Raw genomic sequence first — 16,602 nt, forward strand, 5'->3', positions numbered from 1 at the left:
TTTTTTTTTTTTTTTTTTTGCTAGTTTTGTGTTTTATTTAAGATGTTCAGGCCTTGACTGCGTATTTCTGCAGTGGGTACAGGTGCTCTTTTAGCTGTTCCTTCTTGGTCTTCAGTTTCTCCTCATGCTTGTTGAGCCTTTGGTGCATGGCACGTGATTTCTTGAGCCACAGATCCAGGGGCTTGTACTTCTTGCCCTTATAGTGTTTTCTGATGTTCTCCTTCTGAGTCTGGTTAATAACAGTGAGAACACGGGCAATGGATTTTTGGACAACTAGTATTTTGGAGAGCTTAGAAACCACACCGCCTGTCGCTTTGGTTAAGCGCAGCTGGGAAAGCTCCACTTTCAGATAGTCCAGCTGTTTGAACAGCTCCTCCTCCTTCTTGCTGTGAAGGTCCCAAGCCTTGATTTTGGCCATCGCTGAGCAATAGAACCTGGCTGCTGCCTGATCCAAGCCCAGGAGAAAGAGGAGCCATTTTCCACTTTTAAGGAGGTGGTTGTTGTTCTGTACCATTGAGTTGCCTGTGACTCATAGCAACCCTTTGTACAACAGCCCTAAACCCTGTTCTCTCTGTCTTGTGCCAATCTTATTGTCTCTGACACACCTATCCCAATTACCCCAGTTACTGAGTGTTTGAAATATAAAATGATCTTATTGACCAAGGGGATTGCATTCTCAGGCTCCTTAAAATTCTTAGTATTAAATATGAGTCCTTTTATTATGTATAATGGTAACAGTAGGACAAGATGAGTGAAGGAACTATTTACTGTAACTTTATTTTCATTAAAACTCTTTGGGTAAATATCATATTACTTCAAAATTTAAAGTTTCAGAAATATACATTAGAGTCCTTAGAGATCACACCCATCCCACCTGCTCCCCTGCTCCCTGCCCCCATTGCCTCACACCTACAGTTTTGCCTTTCAACCCACCTGTGACAAAAGACTTGACTATATGAAGTCTGTCTCCACAGAACACAGCTCTCCATGGACACTGGAGTGATTGAAGGTGGATTAAATGTCATTCTCATCATCTAGCTATTTATTCATGGAAAGGAATTTGGCAGCATCAGAAAGAAAGGAGAAGCAGTTAAGAGGATGCGTGAAGAGAACAGTGCACATATCACCATCTCAGAAGGGAATTGTCCCGAGAGAATTTGCCCTTTAGCTGGACCCACTAATGCCATCATAAAAGCCTTTGCTCTCATCACTGACACTGAAAGAAGGTATCAGCAGCTCTGTGACCAGTAGCACATCTGCCAATAAATCCTCAGTAACCCTGAGGCTGGTTGGTGGTTCCTGTTAGTTAGTGTGGGTCATTGGAAAAGGTGGTTGCAAAATCAAGGAAATATGAGAGTACAGAGGCTCAGGTCCAGGTGGCAGAGAAGGTGCTCCCCAGTTCAACTGAGCGGGCCATCACTGTTGCTGGCATTCCGCAGTGTGTTACGGAGTTTGTCAGACAGATCTACATGGTCATGTTGGAGACTTTTTCCTCATCCCCCCCAAAGGGCGTGGCCATCCTTTCCTGGCCCAAGCTGTCAGTTCTCTGGTCATTTTTGCAGGTGGTCAGGACAGGTACAGCACAGGCAGCAACAGTGCAAGCTTTCCCAACAATATGTAGTGTATGTGCCTCATCCCTGACCTGGAGGGACCACCTCCAGACACCTAAACTATTCAAGGACCATATGCCAAACCCCAGCCAAATTTGTCCAAGCTGTTATCAATTGGTGATACAACAGTTTCATTTTCATATGGCACATCGCAACTCTGGATTCAGTGGCATTGAATCCAGCTCTCCAGAGGGGCAAGTCTGATGGGCAGATCATGATGCATCTGTGAACTCACCATTCCAAATTATTTTATTGGCTGCATAATTGGGCATCAAGACACCAAAATCCATGAGATCTGTCAGATGTCTGGGGCCCAAATCAAAATTGTAAATGCGGTAGAAGGATCAACTTAGAGGTTACCATCACTGGATCTGCTGCCAGCATTAGCCTGGCTCAGTATCTAATTAGTGCCAGGCTTTCTTTGGAGAATGGTGGCGTGAGGAGCAGCTAGAACAATGCAGATTCAGCCATAATTCCTTTTTGCTGTTCAAAAGATAGACTGGAGCTTTTCCTTTGTGAATAGAAACTGGAAAGAAAATAAAAAGATATGAAAGATCGCAGATCCACTCTGTATTCTTTATAAATTTTAAAATGGAAAAGCATAATTAGTTTGTTCCTTTTAATAGTGTAATCACTTGACCTTGATTTTATCTTCCTTTTTTGAAATGTCTGGCTGTTTAAATTCTATGTTACAGATCAGTTGCTTTGAAAAGTAATCCTCATTTTTTTTTACTTTCTCACTTCATAATAAACACTTGATCATTTTAACTATTTACTTGTAAGTATAAATGTTATTTAATAGCAAAAATAGCATTTGTTAAATCAGTTGCTATGACAAATGAAAACTGGTTACTTCTAGCAAAGATGAAAAACCTGTCAACTGCAAAGAAAAACTTTTCTCTTTTAAATGCCTATGATATATATTAATTGTTGTTCTTATAAACTAAGTGATTAAGGCTTATAACTTATAACAAAGGCTTTGTTAAAAATTTTTCTAAACTTTCTACTCTTCAGTATTGATGTGATTAAGAGTTATACACTGAATCTGGCTTCTGGATCTGTATTACCTGTGCTATGGTGTCTTCTCTATGTTTTATGAAAATATGAGAAAAGGACCTATGAGTCTTCACAGTTAATGATTTCTATTTCCTTTTTTTCTACTCCCTGCAGAGATGGTCAAATCACTGCAATACTAGACCAAAAGAACTATGTAGAAGAGCTCAACAGACATCTGAAGTAAGCAATGAATACTTCATGGGGATTTTGTTGGAAAAGAAAGGTTAAGGTGAAATAATAGACTGTGAAGATAATTCAGACAGTATTCAGCCGGAAGATGTCGAATTCCTGTATGGCATTCAGTGAACTATAGGCACCGAATAAATGACATTTAACTATGTTTATAACCTTTGGTCAAAGGCAGTGTTAGTATGCCATTATAGCTCTATTATGATAAAATAAAGGCACTTAGTTAAGAATTTGAAAATATATAGTTCCAGACCCTCTTGGCTCAGTCATGTATTATAAGACTGTTCTTGGATATACAGTTTATTAGTTTAGTGTCTTTGGATTAAGCCTTTCTTTCTGTTCTTTTCTTTTTTTATATATATTGACTTGATACTATTAATGTGTCCAGTCTTCACCATCACTGCCATCAGCAGTGAAGATTTATCAGAACTGTCCAAATCATGAAACACTCTTCTCTCTTTTGAGGAATATTATCCAAAAGATACTAATATTCTCAAGTACTTTGTTGGATTTTTTGGGGAAAAATAATTGCTATAGCTACTAGTTAACATTTAGGAAGCTTTGGTGGCTTGATGGTAAGGACTTGTGCTGCTAAACCAAAACAACAAGGCTTAAAAACTACCAACTGCTCCATGGGAGAAAGATGGGCAGTCTCCTTCTATATGATTTTATTGCCTCTGAAAACCTGCTAGTGGATCAGTTATGTGTTAATTTCAACTCAATGGTATACACGAACAATAGTTATCATTTTGTTGGTAGTATTTTTATATAAGATGATTATTTTAAAAATAAGTAAGACCTGTAATAGATTTTACATATACATATATCACTATGTGTTAGGTATTCCTGATTTAATCCAGAAAATTTAAGAATAAATTCAGTTTATATTCTCTGAGGATCAAGAACTAACAATGATGATAATGAAGTCATATATATGAGTCAGGTAAAAAGGTGGTAACAGTTGACAATGAATATAAAAATGACATTAGTAAATCCATATCTCAGTTTATTCATCTGTAATTAAGGATATTTATAACATGGTGTTGTTGAGTTAAATAATTTAGATTTATTACTATAATATATAACTATTAACATCATATATATATTTACTATAAAGTTAACATTTGTATATAGTAAATTAGCTATTTTGTTCCCTTTAGTGATTATGAAATATATAGTTCAGTGCCAAGGACATAGCAGTTGACAAGATAGACACAATTTGTGAGCCTTTTTAAAGTTTACAAATCTTGCAGGGATTGAGAACATTAAACAAATAATGATAAATGTAATGAGTATTTAAAAAGGAAAGTAGCAGAATATTTTTTAAGAAAGACAATTATTTGTTTGTTTGTTTGTTTTTTTACTCTTAATAGTGCTACTGTAAACAACCTTCAGGCAAAAGTGGATGCATTAGAAAAATCTAACACAAAACTGACAGAGGAGGTAAGTGTTGGGAAATTATGTTTCTTTGATTGGTGTATAGAATTTCCACTTTAAGACAGTAGGATACATTACTGGGGCCAGTTATTTCTAGATAACCTTAGCTGCTGATTGTGCAAACTGAGGGTAAAGTATTTTTATAATTATTGATAATGAGACAGACTACCAGGAATGATATAGAACAGAGAGCATGAAAAACAGGGGGCCAGCAGTTCCCATGACTGAAGGCCTCAAGCCATGCCTCTCTGGGTATTTATTGAGAATCATAAGGAAGGTAGAAAAGTAAAATCATAAGGAAGTTGTTGTTGTTGTTGTTATGTGCTGTTCAGTCGTTTGCAACTCATAACGACCCTATGTACAACAGCCCTAAACCCTGCTCTGTCCTGTGCCAATCGCATTGCCTCTGACACACTCATCCCGATTACCCCAGTCACTGAATCAATCCACCTCATAGAGGGCCTTCCCCCTCCTGCGCTGTCCCTCCACTCTACCCAGAAAACAAAGGATAATGGTAAAGTCTTTTGCAGATAAGGCCAGGTTCCTCTTTATGCTAGTCTCAGGAGGGAGAGATTCAGTTAATACAAGCTAAGAACAAGGTTAGGGAATGCCTTAGTGCTACAAGGTGACCTTCAGCTTGTATTAAGCCTCCCTCATTTTCTGATATATCATTTGGTCTACTATTATTAAATTTTGTATTTGGCTTCCCTCAGCTGATGGATTCAAACCTCGTGTCTTTGAGTTGGCAATGCAACTCCTTACCACTAGGCGACCAAAGCTCCCTGGTAGATGAAGAGTAACATGTAAAATAACAGTCTTTAATTATTTTTTTTATATAAAGATGGCAAGAAAAGCAGGCACAGTTAGGGTAGGAAGGAGTGCTTAGGTGTTACCATTACAGTAGAAAATTTTATTTGCCTACCTAGGTATCAGAAAACATTTATTACAAAAATAGTATGTCTTGGTTCTCAGGAATAGTGTGACCAGTGTTGTTGTCCATGGTACTTTGAATGAATACCACTAACTCCTTTTGAATGGATTGTTGTTGTTGTTGTTGTTGTTGTTGTTATGTGCTGTTGAGTCAAGTGTGACTCTTAGTGCCCTTATGAATATTAGATCTGGACTCTGTCTTATCCTTTGTCATCTTTTTTATCTCTAAACACTTGGACTCATTTCTTCAGTCAGTTTCACATCTTGTCAGAAGGGTCTTGCTCTCCTTTGCTGACTCTCCACTTTTCTGAGCATGATGTTGTTCTCCAAGGACTGGCCCTTCCTTACAAAGTATGTGAGGCAGAGTTTCACTATCCTTCCCTCTAAGGAGCAGCCTGGCCACACTGATAAGACATAGATGTTCATTCTTTTGACAATCCATGGGATATTTATTGCTCTTCTCTAGCACTACAACTTAAAGGCATCAATTCTTCTGTCTTTATTCAAGAGCAATAAAGAAAAATTGTTGAAATTACTGCCAATATTGACACTCTTCTAGTCAAAGCGTTTCCTCATCTTTAATATTCACACTTTATTCCAAGTGGAAAAAGCATGACATGGTTTGCATTTGTAAGGGTTTCCCCCACCCCTGCTTTAGTGTGATTATTCTCTAACCTTATTTTCAGGGTTTGGTATGTAGTGTAAAAACAGAAGAGGCTTGTAAGAAATAGGATGGACAGAGTTACAGGGCTGATCATGGACCTCATGTAAAATTTAAAGAGCTTGAATATTACCCTTTGCACTATGAATAGAGAGCTCTGGTGGGTAAGGAGTTGAATTGACAACCCAGTGACTAGAGGTGGGACCATACCAGCTGCTCCATGAGACACAGGTGGCCAGTCTCCTAAGCAGTTGACAGCTTCTGAAGTTTCACTGGAGCATCAGCCATGAGTCAGTTCCAACTCAGTGGCAGTGAATGAGTGAGTCACTGAAATTTCAAGTGGTCTTTGAAGATTTTTAAACTGAGACATGATATAGTCATAGCATTTTAGAATGATTATTTCAGAAACTTTTAGTAGAAACAGGAGTCGAGCCAGTAAGAAGACCTATTGATAGATTAGCCTAAAAAGAGTAGCAAAGGTCTAAACCAAGAATAGTTAGATAGAAAAGATTTTCATTAATGTGCCAGATCCAGCTCTCACCAGATCAGAAGAGCTAGGTATAAAATAGTCAGAAATTTGAAAACCAGTTGATGCCAAGGTGGTAGAAATGGGTTCTGCTGACAGCATATTATGTACCTTGGAAAGTGGTAAACCCTCAATTAGGACTTTTTTTGTTTAGAGATTTGGTTGCTAAGCTTTTCCAGTTTACAAATAGAGAAGAAGACAGAAAAGTAAGTAGTAGACAAATTTGGCAGGAATTGGTAGTTTACCAGACGAAAAGAATGAAAGAATCCAAGATCTATCCCAGATGATTCTAGTTATGATGACTCCTTAAAAAGTTGTTCTATGAAGGAACCATTTTAATCCAATAAATACTACATCAAATTTACACTTAGATCAATGAGTACAGCCTCATTACTGAAACAGACTTGGTTTGCTGTGAGTCACAGGCAACGTGACAGCACATAACAACACACAACAACAAGGCGAGAGGAGGGTAACCTAGTGGTCAGAAGCTGGGTTGCAGTTGCAAAGGCACCTGATTTGAGGCCGCCAGCAGCTCCACAGGAGAAGGATGGACAGCCTCTGAAAACCAGCTGGAGGGTCAGTTATGAGTCATTTCTGACTCTGCTGTACACAACAGGAAGAAAAGTAGTTTTCCCCTATAAAACTACATCAAAATAATACCTACCACAGCACTTAACCCCCTTATTCTATGAGAATGACTTCTCAAGTTTTCTCAGTTACCTAATTAGACTAGGTAAAAATGGAAGCTAGGTTGATAAAAATACCCTAATTTTTAAATTACTTTTTTTTTATAAACATGTTGAGTTGTTATTGTTTTTGTTTGGTGCCATCGAGTCAAGTATGGCTCATAGCGACCTTATAAACAGCGGATCTGAAACCTGTTACCCTGTGCCATCTTCACATATCCTGACACGCTAGAACCCATTGTAGCAGTCACTCTGTCAATACACCTGGTTGAAGGTCTTCCTCTCCTTCACTGACCTTCCACCCTTCTCAGCATCATGTTCCTCTCCAAGGAATAGCCCCTCCTAGCAGTATGCCCAAAATATGTGAGGTGAAGCCTCATCATCCTTGCCTCAAAAGAGCCTTCTGGCTGCACCCTCTTCAGTATATGTTTGTTTGTTCTTTTGGCAGTCCGTGGGATGTTCACCTCTCTTCTCCATCACCACAGCTCAAAGGCATCAATTCTTCTGTCATCCCTATTCATTGTCCAGCTGTCAGATGCATTACAAGTGATCAGAAAGAACATGACCTAAAGACACACCTTAGTCCTCAAACTGACATTATTCTACAATAATTTGGAGAGGTCACTAACTGTAGACTTTACACTGCAGTGCATTTCCTGACTCCTGGTATCAAGTGTGTTAATTGTGGATCCAATTAAGATGAACTTGTTGACAGTATCTTGTCTCTTCTCCAACCATCATGATGTTTCCTATCGGTCCAGTGGTAAAAACCTTTGTTTTCCTGACATTGAGATGCATTCTTTGATCTTCTGCATCAAGTGCCTCCAGTCCTCCATACTTTAAGCAAGCAAGGTTGTGTCATCTGTGTATCACAGGTTATTGATGAGTCTCCCTCTGATCCTGATGCCACTTTCCTCTTCATAGAGCCCAGCTTCTCGAATAATTTGCTTAGCATGCAGATTGAATAGGTATGGGGGGAAAATACAATCGAGATGCAGTCCCTTCTTAGTTTTAAACCATGCAATGTTCCCCTGCTCTGTTCACACAACAGCCTCCTGGTCCAGGAATGGGTTCAGTGCGATCACAATTAAGTGCTCTAGGACACCCATTCTTCTCAATGTCAGCCACAACTTGTTATGATCCACATAGTCAAAACGCCTTCACATGGTCAATAAAACAAATACATATTCTTCTGGTATTCTCTACTTTCCGTTAGGATCCATCTGGCATGGTGCCACAGCCTCTTCTAAATCCTGCTTAAACTTTTGGCAGTTCCCGATTTTTGTGCAGTTCTAGCCATTTTTGAATGATCTTTGGCAGTATTTTACTTGTATGTGATATTAATTCTATAATTCTATAGTTTCGACGTTCATTTGGATCACTTTTCTTGGGAATGGGAATAAATATGTACCTCTTCCAGTCCATTGGTCAGGCAGCTGTCCTCTAAATTTCCTGGCATAGAATAGTGAACACATCCAAGGTTATACATGCTAATTTAAACAAGTCAATTAATATTCCAAGCATGTTGAGTAGGCTAGCCTAGAGCTCATATTTGTTGTTAGGGACTACCTAATTAGGTCTCATCCTCACACTCTCTGCTGTACTTAAGACTATTTTTGAAGCCACTGTGTCAACCCATGTTGTTGAATGTCTTCCTCTTTTTCATTGACTTTACCAATCTTGAAGTACCAATCTCCAGGCACTTCATAGTATGCCCGTTCTTGCCTCCAAGGAGCATTCTAGCTGCACATCTTAAAATATATATTTCATTTGATGTTTTGGTAGACCATGATATTGTATTGTTTGCCAACACCAGAATTCAAAGACTGTTCTTCATTCCTTGATCATGTACATCCACATGAAGTGATTACAAGCACCATGGCTTAGGTCAGACACACCTTAGTCTTTAAAATGGCATCCTTATTCATCAGCACTTTGAAGAAGTCCTTGACAGCATATTTATCCAGTGAAGCACATCTTTTGTTTTCTTAGTTGTTGCTTCTCTGGATGTTGATTGTGAATCCAAGTTAAATGAAATCCTGGACAATTTCAGTCTTTTCTCCATCTATGATTATCTTGCCTATTGATCCTATTATGAAACGTTTGTGGGGTTTTTAATTGATGTTGAAGTGTCACCTATACTGAAGGCTTTGAGCTTCAGCAGTAATTACTTAAAAGTCCATTTTCTACAAGCAAGGCTGTGCCATCTGCATATCTTAGGTTGAAGTCTTTATACAATCTTGATGCCACATTTCTCTCTATATATGTGTGTGTTTTATTGACTGTCCAAAGACATTTGACTGTATGGATCACAACAAACTATGGCTAAAATTGAGAAGAAAAGGAATCCTGAAACACTTAATTGTGTTCAAATGAAATCTTTATCTTGACAAGAAGCTGTTTTCTGAATGAAACAAGGGAATACTGCATAGTTTAAAACCAGGAAAGGTGTATGCCAGGGTCCTTTCCCCATAGTTTTATGGGACATCAAAATCAGTAGCTAACATCCTACTTTGGTGAGTAGCAACTTTGGGTCTTAAAAAGCTTGCTAGCAACCATATATGGTGCAACTATTGGTCTCTTCATCCCTGGAGTAAAAAAGAGTGAAGAATATAAAAAAAGCATGGAAACAGCCCAGGATACTAATGAACCTTGCAAATCACAACCTCTATGGCTCTCAGACCAGAACTAGTTGATGCCCAGCTACCACTGCTGACTCTGGAAGGGATCACAATAGAGAATCCTGGATAGAGTGTGAGATAAAGGTCTAACAAAACTGGAAAACATAAAAATTGGCCAGGATTACTAGTCTGATAAGACTAATAAAACCTGAAGACTAATCATCCTCTTAATCATCCTTTGAACCTGAAATGGGTCTCATCAGGTGTCACATCTTTCAGCCAAATAGACAGCCCTGTAAGGTGAACAGTAAAACTAGAGAGTTATTTGGTCCTTAGAACAATCAAGCATCCAAGAGCAAAAGGGCACTGCTTACCCAAGGAGAAAGCTCAGAAGTTGGAAAGGAGAGGGAAGAATATCAATGGTTTAGTGGAAAGTGTTCTGTAAACTTTCATTCATGTTAAAATTTGTAGTTGGGGGTGGAATAGATTCCATGGCATTAGAAAACCTAACCTAGTTTTTAAATATGTTATTTCTTTAAAAAAAAAAAAAGAAAGAACATATGAGCAAGAGCCTATGGTGATGAAAGAAGAAGTTCAAGCTGCTTTGAAGGAAATAGCAAAAAACAAGGCCCCAGGAATAGATGATGTATATACCAATTGAAGTATTTCAGATAACAGATGTTGCCCTGGATGTGCTCACCAAGTTGTGCCAAGAAATCTGGAGAACAACCACTTGGCCAACTGACTGGAAGAGATCTATATTTATTCCCATTCCAAAGAAAGATGATCCAACTGAGTGTGGAAACTACAGAAAAGTGTCATTGATTTCACATGCAAGCAAGATTCTACTGAAGATTATCCAAAAACGATTAGAACAGCACATCAGCAGAGAACTACCAGAAGTCCAGGCTGGGTTTAGAAGGGGTCGTGGTACTAGGGATATTGTTGCTGATGTTAGATGGATCTTGGCTGAAAGCAGAGAATACCAGAAGAATGTCTATCTGTGTCTCATTGATTATGCAAAGGCATTTGACTGTGTGGATCATAACAAACTGTGGCTGATTCTGAGAAGAATGGGAATCCCAGAACATTTAATTGTGCTCATGCGAAACCTGTACTTGGATCAAGAGGCAATAGTCAGAACAGAGCAGGGTAACACTGCATGGTTCAAAATTGGGAAGGGTGTACGCCAGGGATGCATCCTGTCTCCATACCTTTTCAACATGTATGCAGAGCAGATTATCCGAGAAGCTGGGCTCTATGAGGAGAATTGTGGCATCAGGATTGGTGGAAGATTTATTAACAGTCTGCGTTATGCAGATGACACAACCCTGCTTGCTGAAACTGAGGAGGACCTCATACACTTGCTGCGAAGGGTCAAGGACTGAAGCCTTCAGTATGGACTGAGGCTCAATGTCAAGAAGACAAAGATTCTCACCACTGGACCAATTGGCAGTGTCAGGATGGATGGCAAAGAGATTGAGATTGTTCACAGCTTCAGTTTTCTCGGCTCCACAGTCAACACTCTTGGCACCAGCAGTCAGGAAATCAAAAAGCGTATCGCGATGGGAAAGTCTGCTGTTAGGGACCTCTCTAAAGTACTCAGGAGCAACAGTGTCTCTCTGGAGACTAAGGTGCACCTGATACAGGCCATGGTATTTGCAATCGCTTGTTATGCATCAGAGAGTTGGACAATGACTAGGGAGGACAGAAGGAGAGTGGATGCTTTTGAGCTGTGGTGCTGGAGAAGAGTACTGAATGTACCCTGGACTGCCAGGAAAACAAACAGATTCATCTTGGAGAGGATTAAACCAAGCTACTCCTTGGAGGCAAGGATTCTGGGGCTTCGTCTGACATACTTTGGACATGTTGCCAGGAGGGACGGGGCCTTAGAGAGGGACATCATGCTTGGGAGGGTGGAGGGACAGCGCAGGAGGGGAAGACCCTCTATGAGATGGATTGATTCGGTGACTGGGGTAATCGGGATGGGTGTGTCAGAGGCAGTGCGGTTGGCGCAGGATAGAGCAGGGTTTAGGGCTGTTGTGCATAGGGTCGCTATGAGTCGCAAACGACTCGACGGCACATAACAACAACAATTTTTAAATATTTTTTACACTTGATCTTAGCCAAAAGGCCAAGAAGCGATTAAGTATTCTTTAAAATAAGCTCTCTGTAAGAATATTTTTATGAGGTTATCTTTAGACATCATATTTGGAAAAGTAAGGGTCAGTGAAAGAGAAGATGATCTTGAGGGAGATGGACTGACAGTGACTGCAACAATGGGCTCACACAACAGAGATTGTAAGGGTGTCACAGGATGGGGCACAGTTTCATTGTTGTATATAGGATCACTTTGAAGTGGACCTGTCCCTGTAGGACCTCCTATCAATAGCATTCTTTCCTTCTAGAATATCCAAGCCTGTAATTGTTTTTTAGATCAGGAGTTATTCTATAATTAATAGAGACTTTTGCTTTTGGTTTTAAATGTATAGCTTGCAGTTGCAAACAACAGGATTATTACCTTGCAAGAGGAGATGGAACGAGTTAAAGAGGAAAGCTCCTATATACTGGAATCCAATCGAAAGGTTAGTATTACTGTACTTATAAAATATTTATAAAAAGCCTATCAGTGTATTCTTAGTACAGATTGAGTATAGAGATCTGTTCTGACGCAGCACACGTTTTGACTATACCACACAGAATGGTTTGACCTAAATACCATGTGATTTGAGTGAATGGTGAACATTTTGAAAGGGTATTGCTTTTCTTCAAGATGTTCCTTAGTTTCACTACTGCCTGTATTTAAAGACATCAAGAAATAGAAAAAACAAACCAAAAAATTTCATCAAGAAAAAAATTAAAATTTCTTATTTTTGTGTACTAATGGTTTATAGTGTTTACATTTTCTGTTTTATATTAAATATGCCTTCAAATATACCATGTATAATTTAGTTATGTGAAAAAAGACACCTTATTTATCTACTATCACTGAAAGTTTCCATATGAATGAATTTTTTTACTTAGCTCAGGCAGTAATTCATCAAAGTTTTTAAAAACAGCCAAACATATTTTTTATATATTGTACAATTCTAAATTTTCTTAATTAAATGGTCTAAGTTAGCCCTTTACAATAACTAAAGATCATAATTATTAGCTTTGATGACCCTTGGTTAAATAACAATGGCATAACTTTTGAAATAGCATTTTTAAGCAGCTATTACTACATGGTCCCAGATTGCTATAAATGTTTTTATACTTGCTTCTCTGCCTTTTTTTTCTGATAGTTCTTATTGGTAATGCTGGTGTTGATAGTTCTAGAAATATACCTTATATTTTCCTATTTCTAACCTATTGTGCCTAAGAACTCAAATATCCAAATTTTAAAATTATTTCTAAAAAAAAAAAAAGAGTAAGTAGCTTCTGAGGAGGGCTTTTCTATGAGTAAAGTATTTTACTTTGGCATGAACTTTGTGAAAACAGCTGTGGTAGCTCAGAAAAAATTGGGATTTGTATTTGTTTTGGATTTTAAGCAAAATGTAAAAAAAAATTTAAATTAGCTAAAGCATTTTTTAAATTTACTCAGATTTAATTTCTATGTCTTCTTTTATTGTCATTTTTGCTTAAGAATAATCTTATTTCCTTCTTAATAGCACTGCTATTATTAGCTAACTCTGAATCTTGTTAGGTGCTGTCAAGTCAGCTATGTCTCATAGTAACCCTTTACACAACAGATAAATCCTTGCCCTTTTCTTGTGCCTTGCTAGCAATCTCCACCATGCTCTGTATTGGTTTTTTTAAACCTTTAACTCTGTATAGATTTTTTAAAATATGTGCTGTTAATCTTTTCAAGGGTCCAAAGCAAGATAAAACTTCAGAAGGGCAAGCACTGAGTGAAGCAAGAAAGCATCTAAAGGAAGAGACACAATTACGACTGGTAATCTTTGATAAACTTGTGACAATTGAAGAACACATAAAAAGAGATTTAATAACACAGATGTAGATAGGAATATCCACACTAAACTAATTTTATGGCCCCTATAAAAATTCTCATTCTCTTTAACTTGCTTTTCTGAGTATTTTAAAGGTCAGTACATCTTTTCTAAACTTTTCTTTGGGGTTTTTTTCATACATTGTATAAGAACATTAGGGAGCCGTGGTGCCATAGTAGATAAAGAGTTGTGCTGCCAACTCAAAGGCAGTCAGTTCTAATCCATTAGCTGCTCTGTGGGAGAAAGATGAGCAGTCGACTCTCATGCTATTTACAGCCTCTGAAAACCTACTGGAGATCAGCTGTTGAGTTGGTTCCAACTTCACAGCCATGAACAGCAATCTTTTTGGGTGCCATCAAGTCAAGTATGACTCAGCAACTCTGTGAACAACAAATCTGAATCCTGTCCTAGCCTGTGCCATCCTCACACTCTCTGACCCACTTGAGCCCATTGTTGCAGTCACTATGTCCTCCTGCTTGCTTGAGGGTCTTCCTCTCTTTTGCTCTCCTTCCACTTTTCCAAGCATGATGTTCCTCTCCAACGAACAGATGCCCCAAGTATGTGAGACGGAAATTTTATCATCTTTGCCCCAAAGGAGCACTCTGGCTCTACCTTCTCCAAGACATAGATATTTGTTCTTTGGCCATCTATGGGATAATTTGTGTTCTTCTCCAACACCACAATTCAGAGGCATAAATTCTTTTTTTTTATCATCATTATTCACTGTCCAGCTCTCAGCATCATAGCAAGTGAGTGAAGACCATGGTCTGAATAAGGCCTTAGTCCTCAAACTAACATCATTACTCCTCAATAATTTGGAGAGGTCCCAGACTGCAGAGTCTCCCAGTGCTAATATATACCTATATTTAGTATATGGGCCCTAAATTTTAATAATGAAATCTTCACTCCTCACTCAGTCCTAGTCCCTGCATAGATCAGAAAGAGCAGCTTCTCTTCCTTTTACTAAATCACTAACATAGAATTGTACTCTTATTTTTAGTTTTTATTCTGAATTTATTGTTGTGGGCAATCTCCTCTGTGTGCAGTTAACTGCCTCTGAAAACCCACTGGAGGGTCAGCTATGAGTCACTTCCACAAGTGGTACTCAGCAACAGACATATATAGAAAAAATGTGTCGTCCAATATTGGTTTTAAAAGTATTTTTAGAAATTACATAGAAATCAGGGAGCTCTGGTGGCCTAGTGAAAAGAAGCTGTGCTACAATCCTGATGGCACATGGTTTGAGGCCACCAGCTGCTCCATGGACGAAGGAAAGGCAGTCTCCTCCTGCATGATTAACTGTCTCTGAAAACCTGCCAGAGGGTCACCTATGGGTTGGTTCCAATTGCACAGTACACAACAACAACATAATGGAGAAATAATATTCCTGTAATAAACTTTATCCACATATCATATTAGTATTTTAATACTTTTAGTGCATATGATGTGCAAACTGGGTTTAGAAGAGACTGTGACTCTAGAGATAATATTGCTAGTTAAATGAATATTGGCTGAAAGCAGATAGTACCAGAGGAATGTTTATCTGTGTTTCATTTACTATGCAAAGATATTTGTGTGGATTTTGACTGTGTGGATCACAACAAACTGTGGCTAACTCTGAGAAGAATGGGAATCCAAGAACACTTGATTGTGCTTATGTGAAACCTATACATGGACTAGGAGACAATCATCAGAACAGAGCAAGGAAACACTGCATGGTTCAAAATCAGGAAGGGTGTACACAAGGGAAGCTTCCTATTTCCGTATCTTTTCAGTCTTTATGGAGAACAGATCATCTGGGAGGCTGGGTTCTATGAGAGGGAATGTGTCATCAGGATTGGAGGAAGACTCATCAACAGCTTGCATTATACTGATGCAGGAGGTCAAGGACTGCAGCCTTCAATATGGATTTAAGCTCAACATCAAGAAAACAAAGATTCTCACTACTGTGCTAATTGGCAGCATCATGATAGATGAAGAGATTGAGATTGCTAACAGCTTCAGTTTGCTTGGCACCACAATCAACATTCTTGGGACCAGCAGCCAGGAACTTAAAAGGCAAATTGCATTGGGAAAGTTGGCTGTCAGAGACCTCTCTAGAGTGCTGAAGAGCAATGATTTCAGTCTGGAGACTAAGATGAACCTGATGCATGCCATGGTCTTTGAAGTTACTTGCTATGCATCAGAAAGCTGAACATTGGCTAGGGATGATAAGAGAATTGTTGCCTTTGAGCTGGGGTGCTGGAGAAGAGTATTGAATATACCATGGACTGCTAGAACAAACAGGCTCCTCCTGGAGAAGGTGAAACCAGGCTCTTCCTTGGAGTCAAGGATTCTGAAGCTTTGTCTGACATGCTTTGGACATGTTGCAAGGAGGTACCAATCCTGGAGAGGGACATTATGCTTGGCAGGGTGGAGGGACAGCACAAGAGAGGGAGAACCTCAGTGAGATGGATTGACTCAGTGACTTGGGTAATGAGAGTAGATTCGTCAGAGACAATAAGGTTGGCTCAGGATAGAGCAGGGTTCAGAGCTTTTGTACATAGGGTCGCTATGAGTTGCAAACGACTCGATGGCACATAACAGCTACAACAACAGTGCATTATACTATTAAGCAAAAGTCTCCTTGTCTCTGACATGTTGAATCTTCTAGCCACTTTGCAGAAGAAGAAAGTCTCCTCCCATTAGATTTAGAGCCTTGGAAACCCAATAGAGGGTTCCTATGAGTTGGAATCAACATGATGACAGGAAAGTTGTTTTGAGTATTAGTTTTGAATACCTGTGTAGTTCAAATAGTACAGCATTCAACTATTAACCTTAAAAGTTGACAATTTGAGGGGAGCTCTGGTGGCCTAGTGGCAAGGAGCTGCAACTACAATCCCAGAGGCACATGG

General features: G+C 38.9%; 1 protein-coding gene and 1 pseudogene across 3 annotated transcripts in view; both read left to right on the plus strand.

Annotated features, from left to right (window-relative positions):
- RUFY3 (RUN and FYVE domain containing 3) overlaps positions 1-16,602 on the plus strand; it is a 136,500-nt gene that overhangs the window by 107,559 nt on the left and 12,339 nt on the right. For all 3 annotated transcript variants that reach the window (XM_006896823.1, XM_006896825.1, XM_006896824.1), the window contains 4 exons: positions 2,781-2,846; positions 4,229-4,298; positions 12,212-12,304; positions 13,570-13,653. In XM_006896823.1, the coding sequence (XP_006896885.1) occupies positions 2,781-2,846; positions 4,229-4,298; positions 12,212-12,304; positions 13,570-13,653 (313 nt within the window). The remainder of the gene's footprint in view (positions 1-2,780; positions 2,847-4,228; positions 4,299-12,211; positions 12,305-13,569; positions 13,654-16,602) is intronic.
- LOC102877196 lies at positions 1,099-2,061 on the plus strand (annotated as a pseudogene).

The sequence above is a fragment of the Elephantulus edwardii genome, unplaced genomic scaffold, assembly GCF_000299155.1.
Source record: "Elephantulus edwardii isolate Elephantulus edwardi_28Jun2011 unplaced genomic scaffold, EleEdw1.0 scaffold00192, whole genome shotgun sequence".
Taxonomy (NCBI): Eukaryota; Metazoa; Chordata; class Mammalia; order Macroscelidea; family Macroscelididae; genus Elephantulus; species Elephantulus edwardii.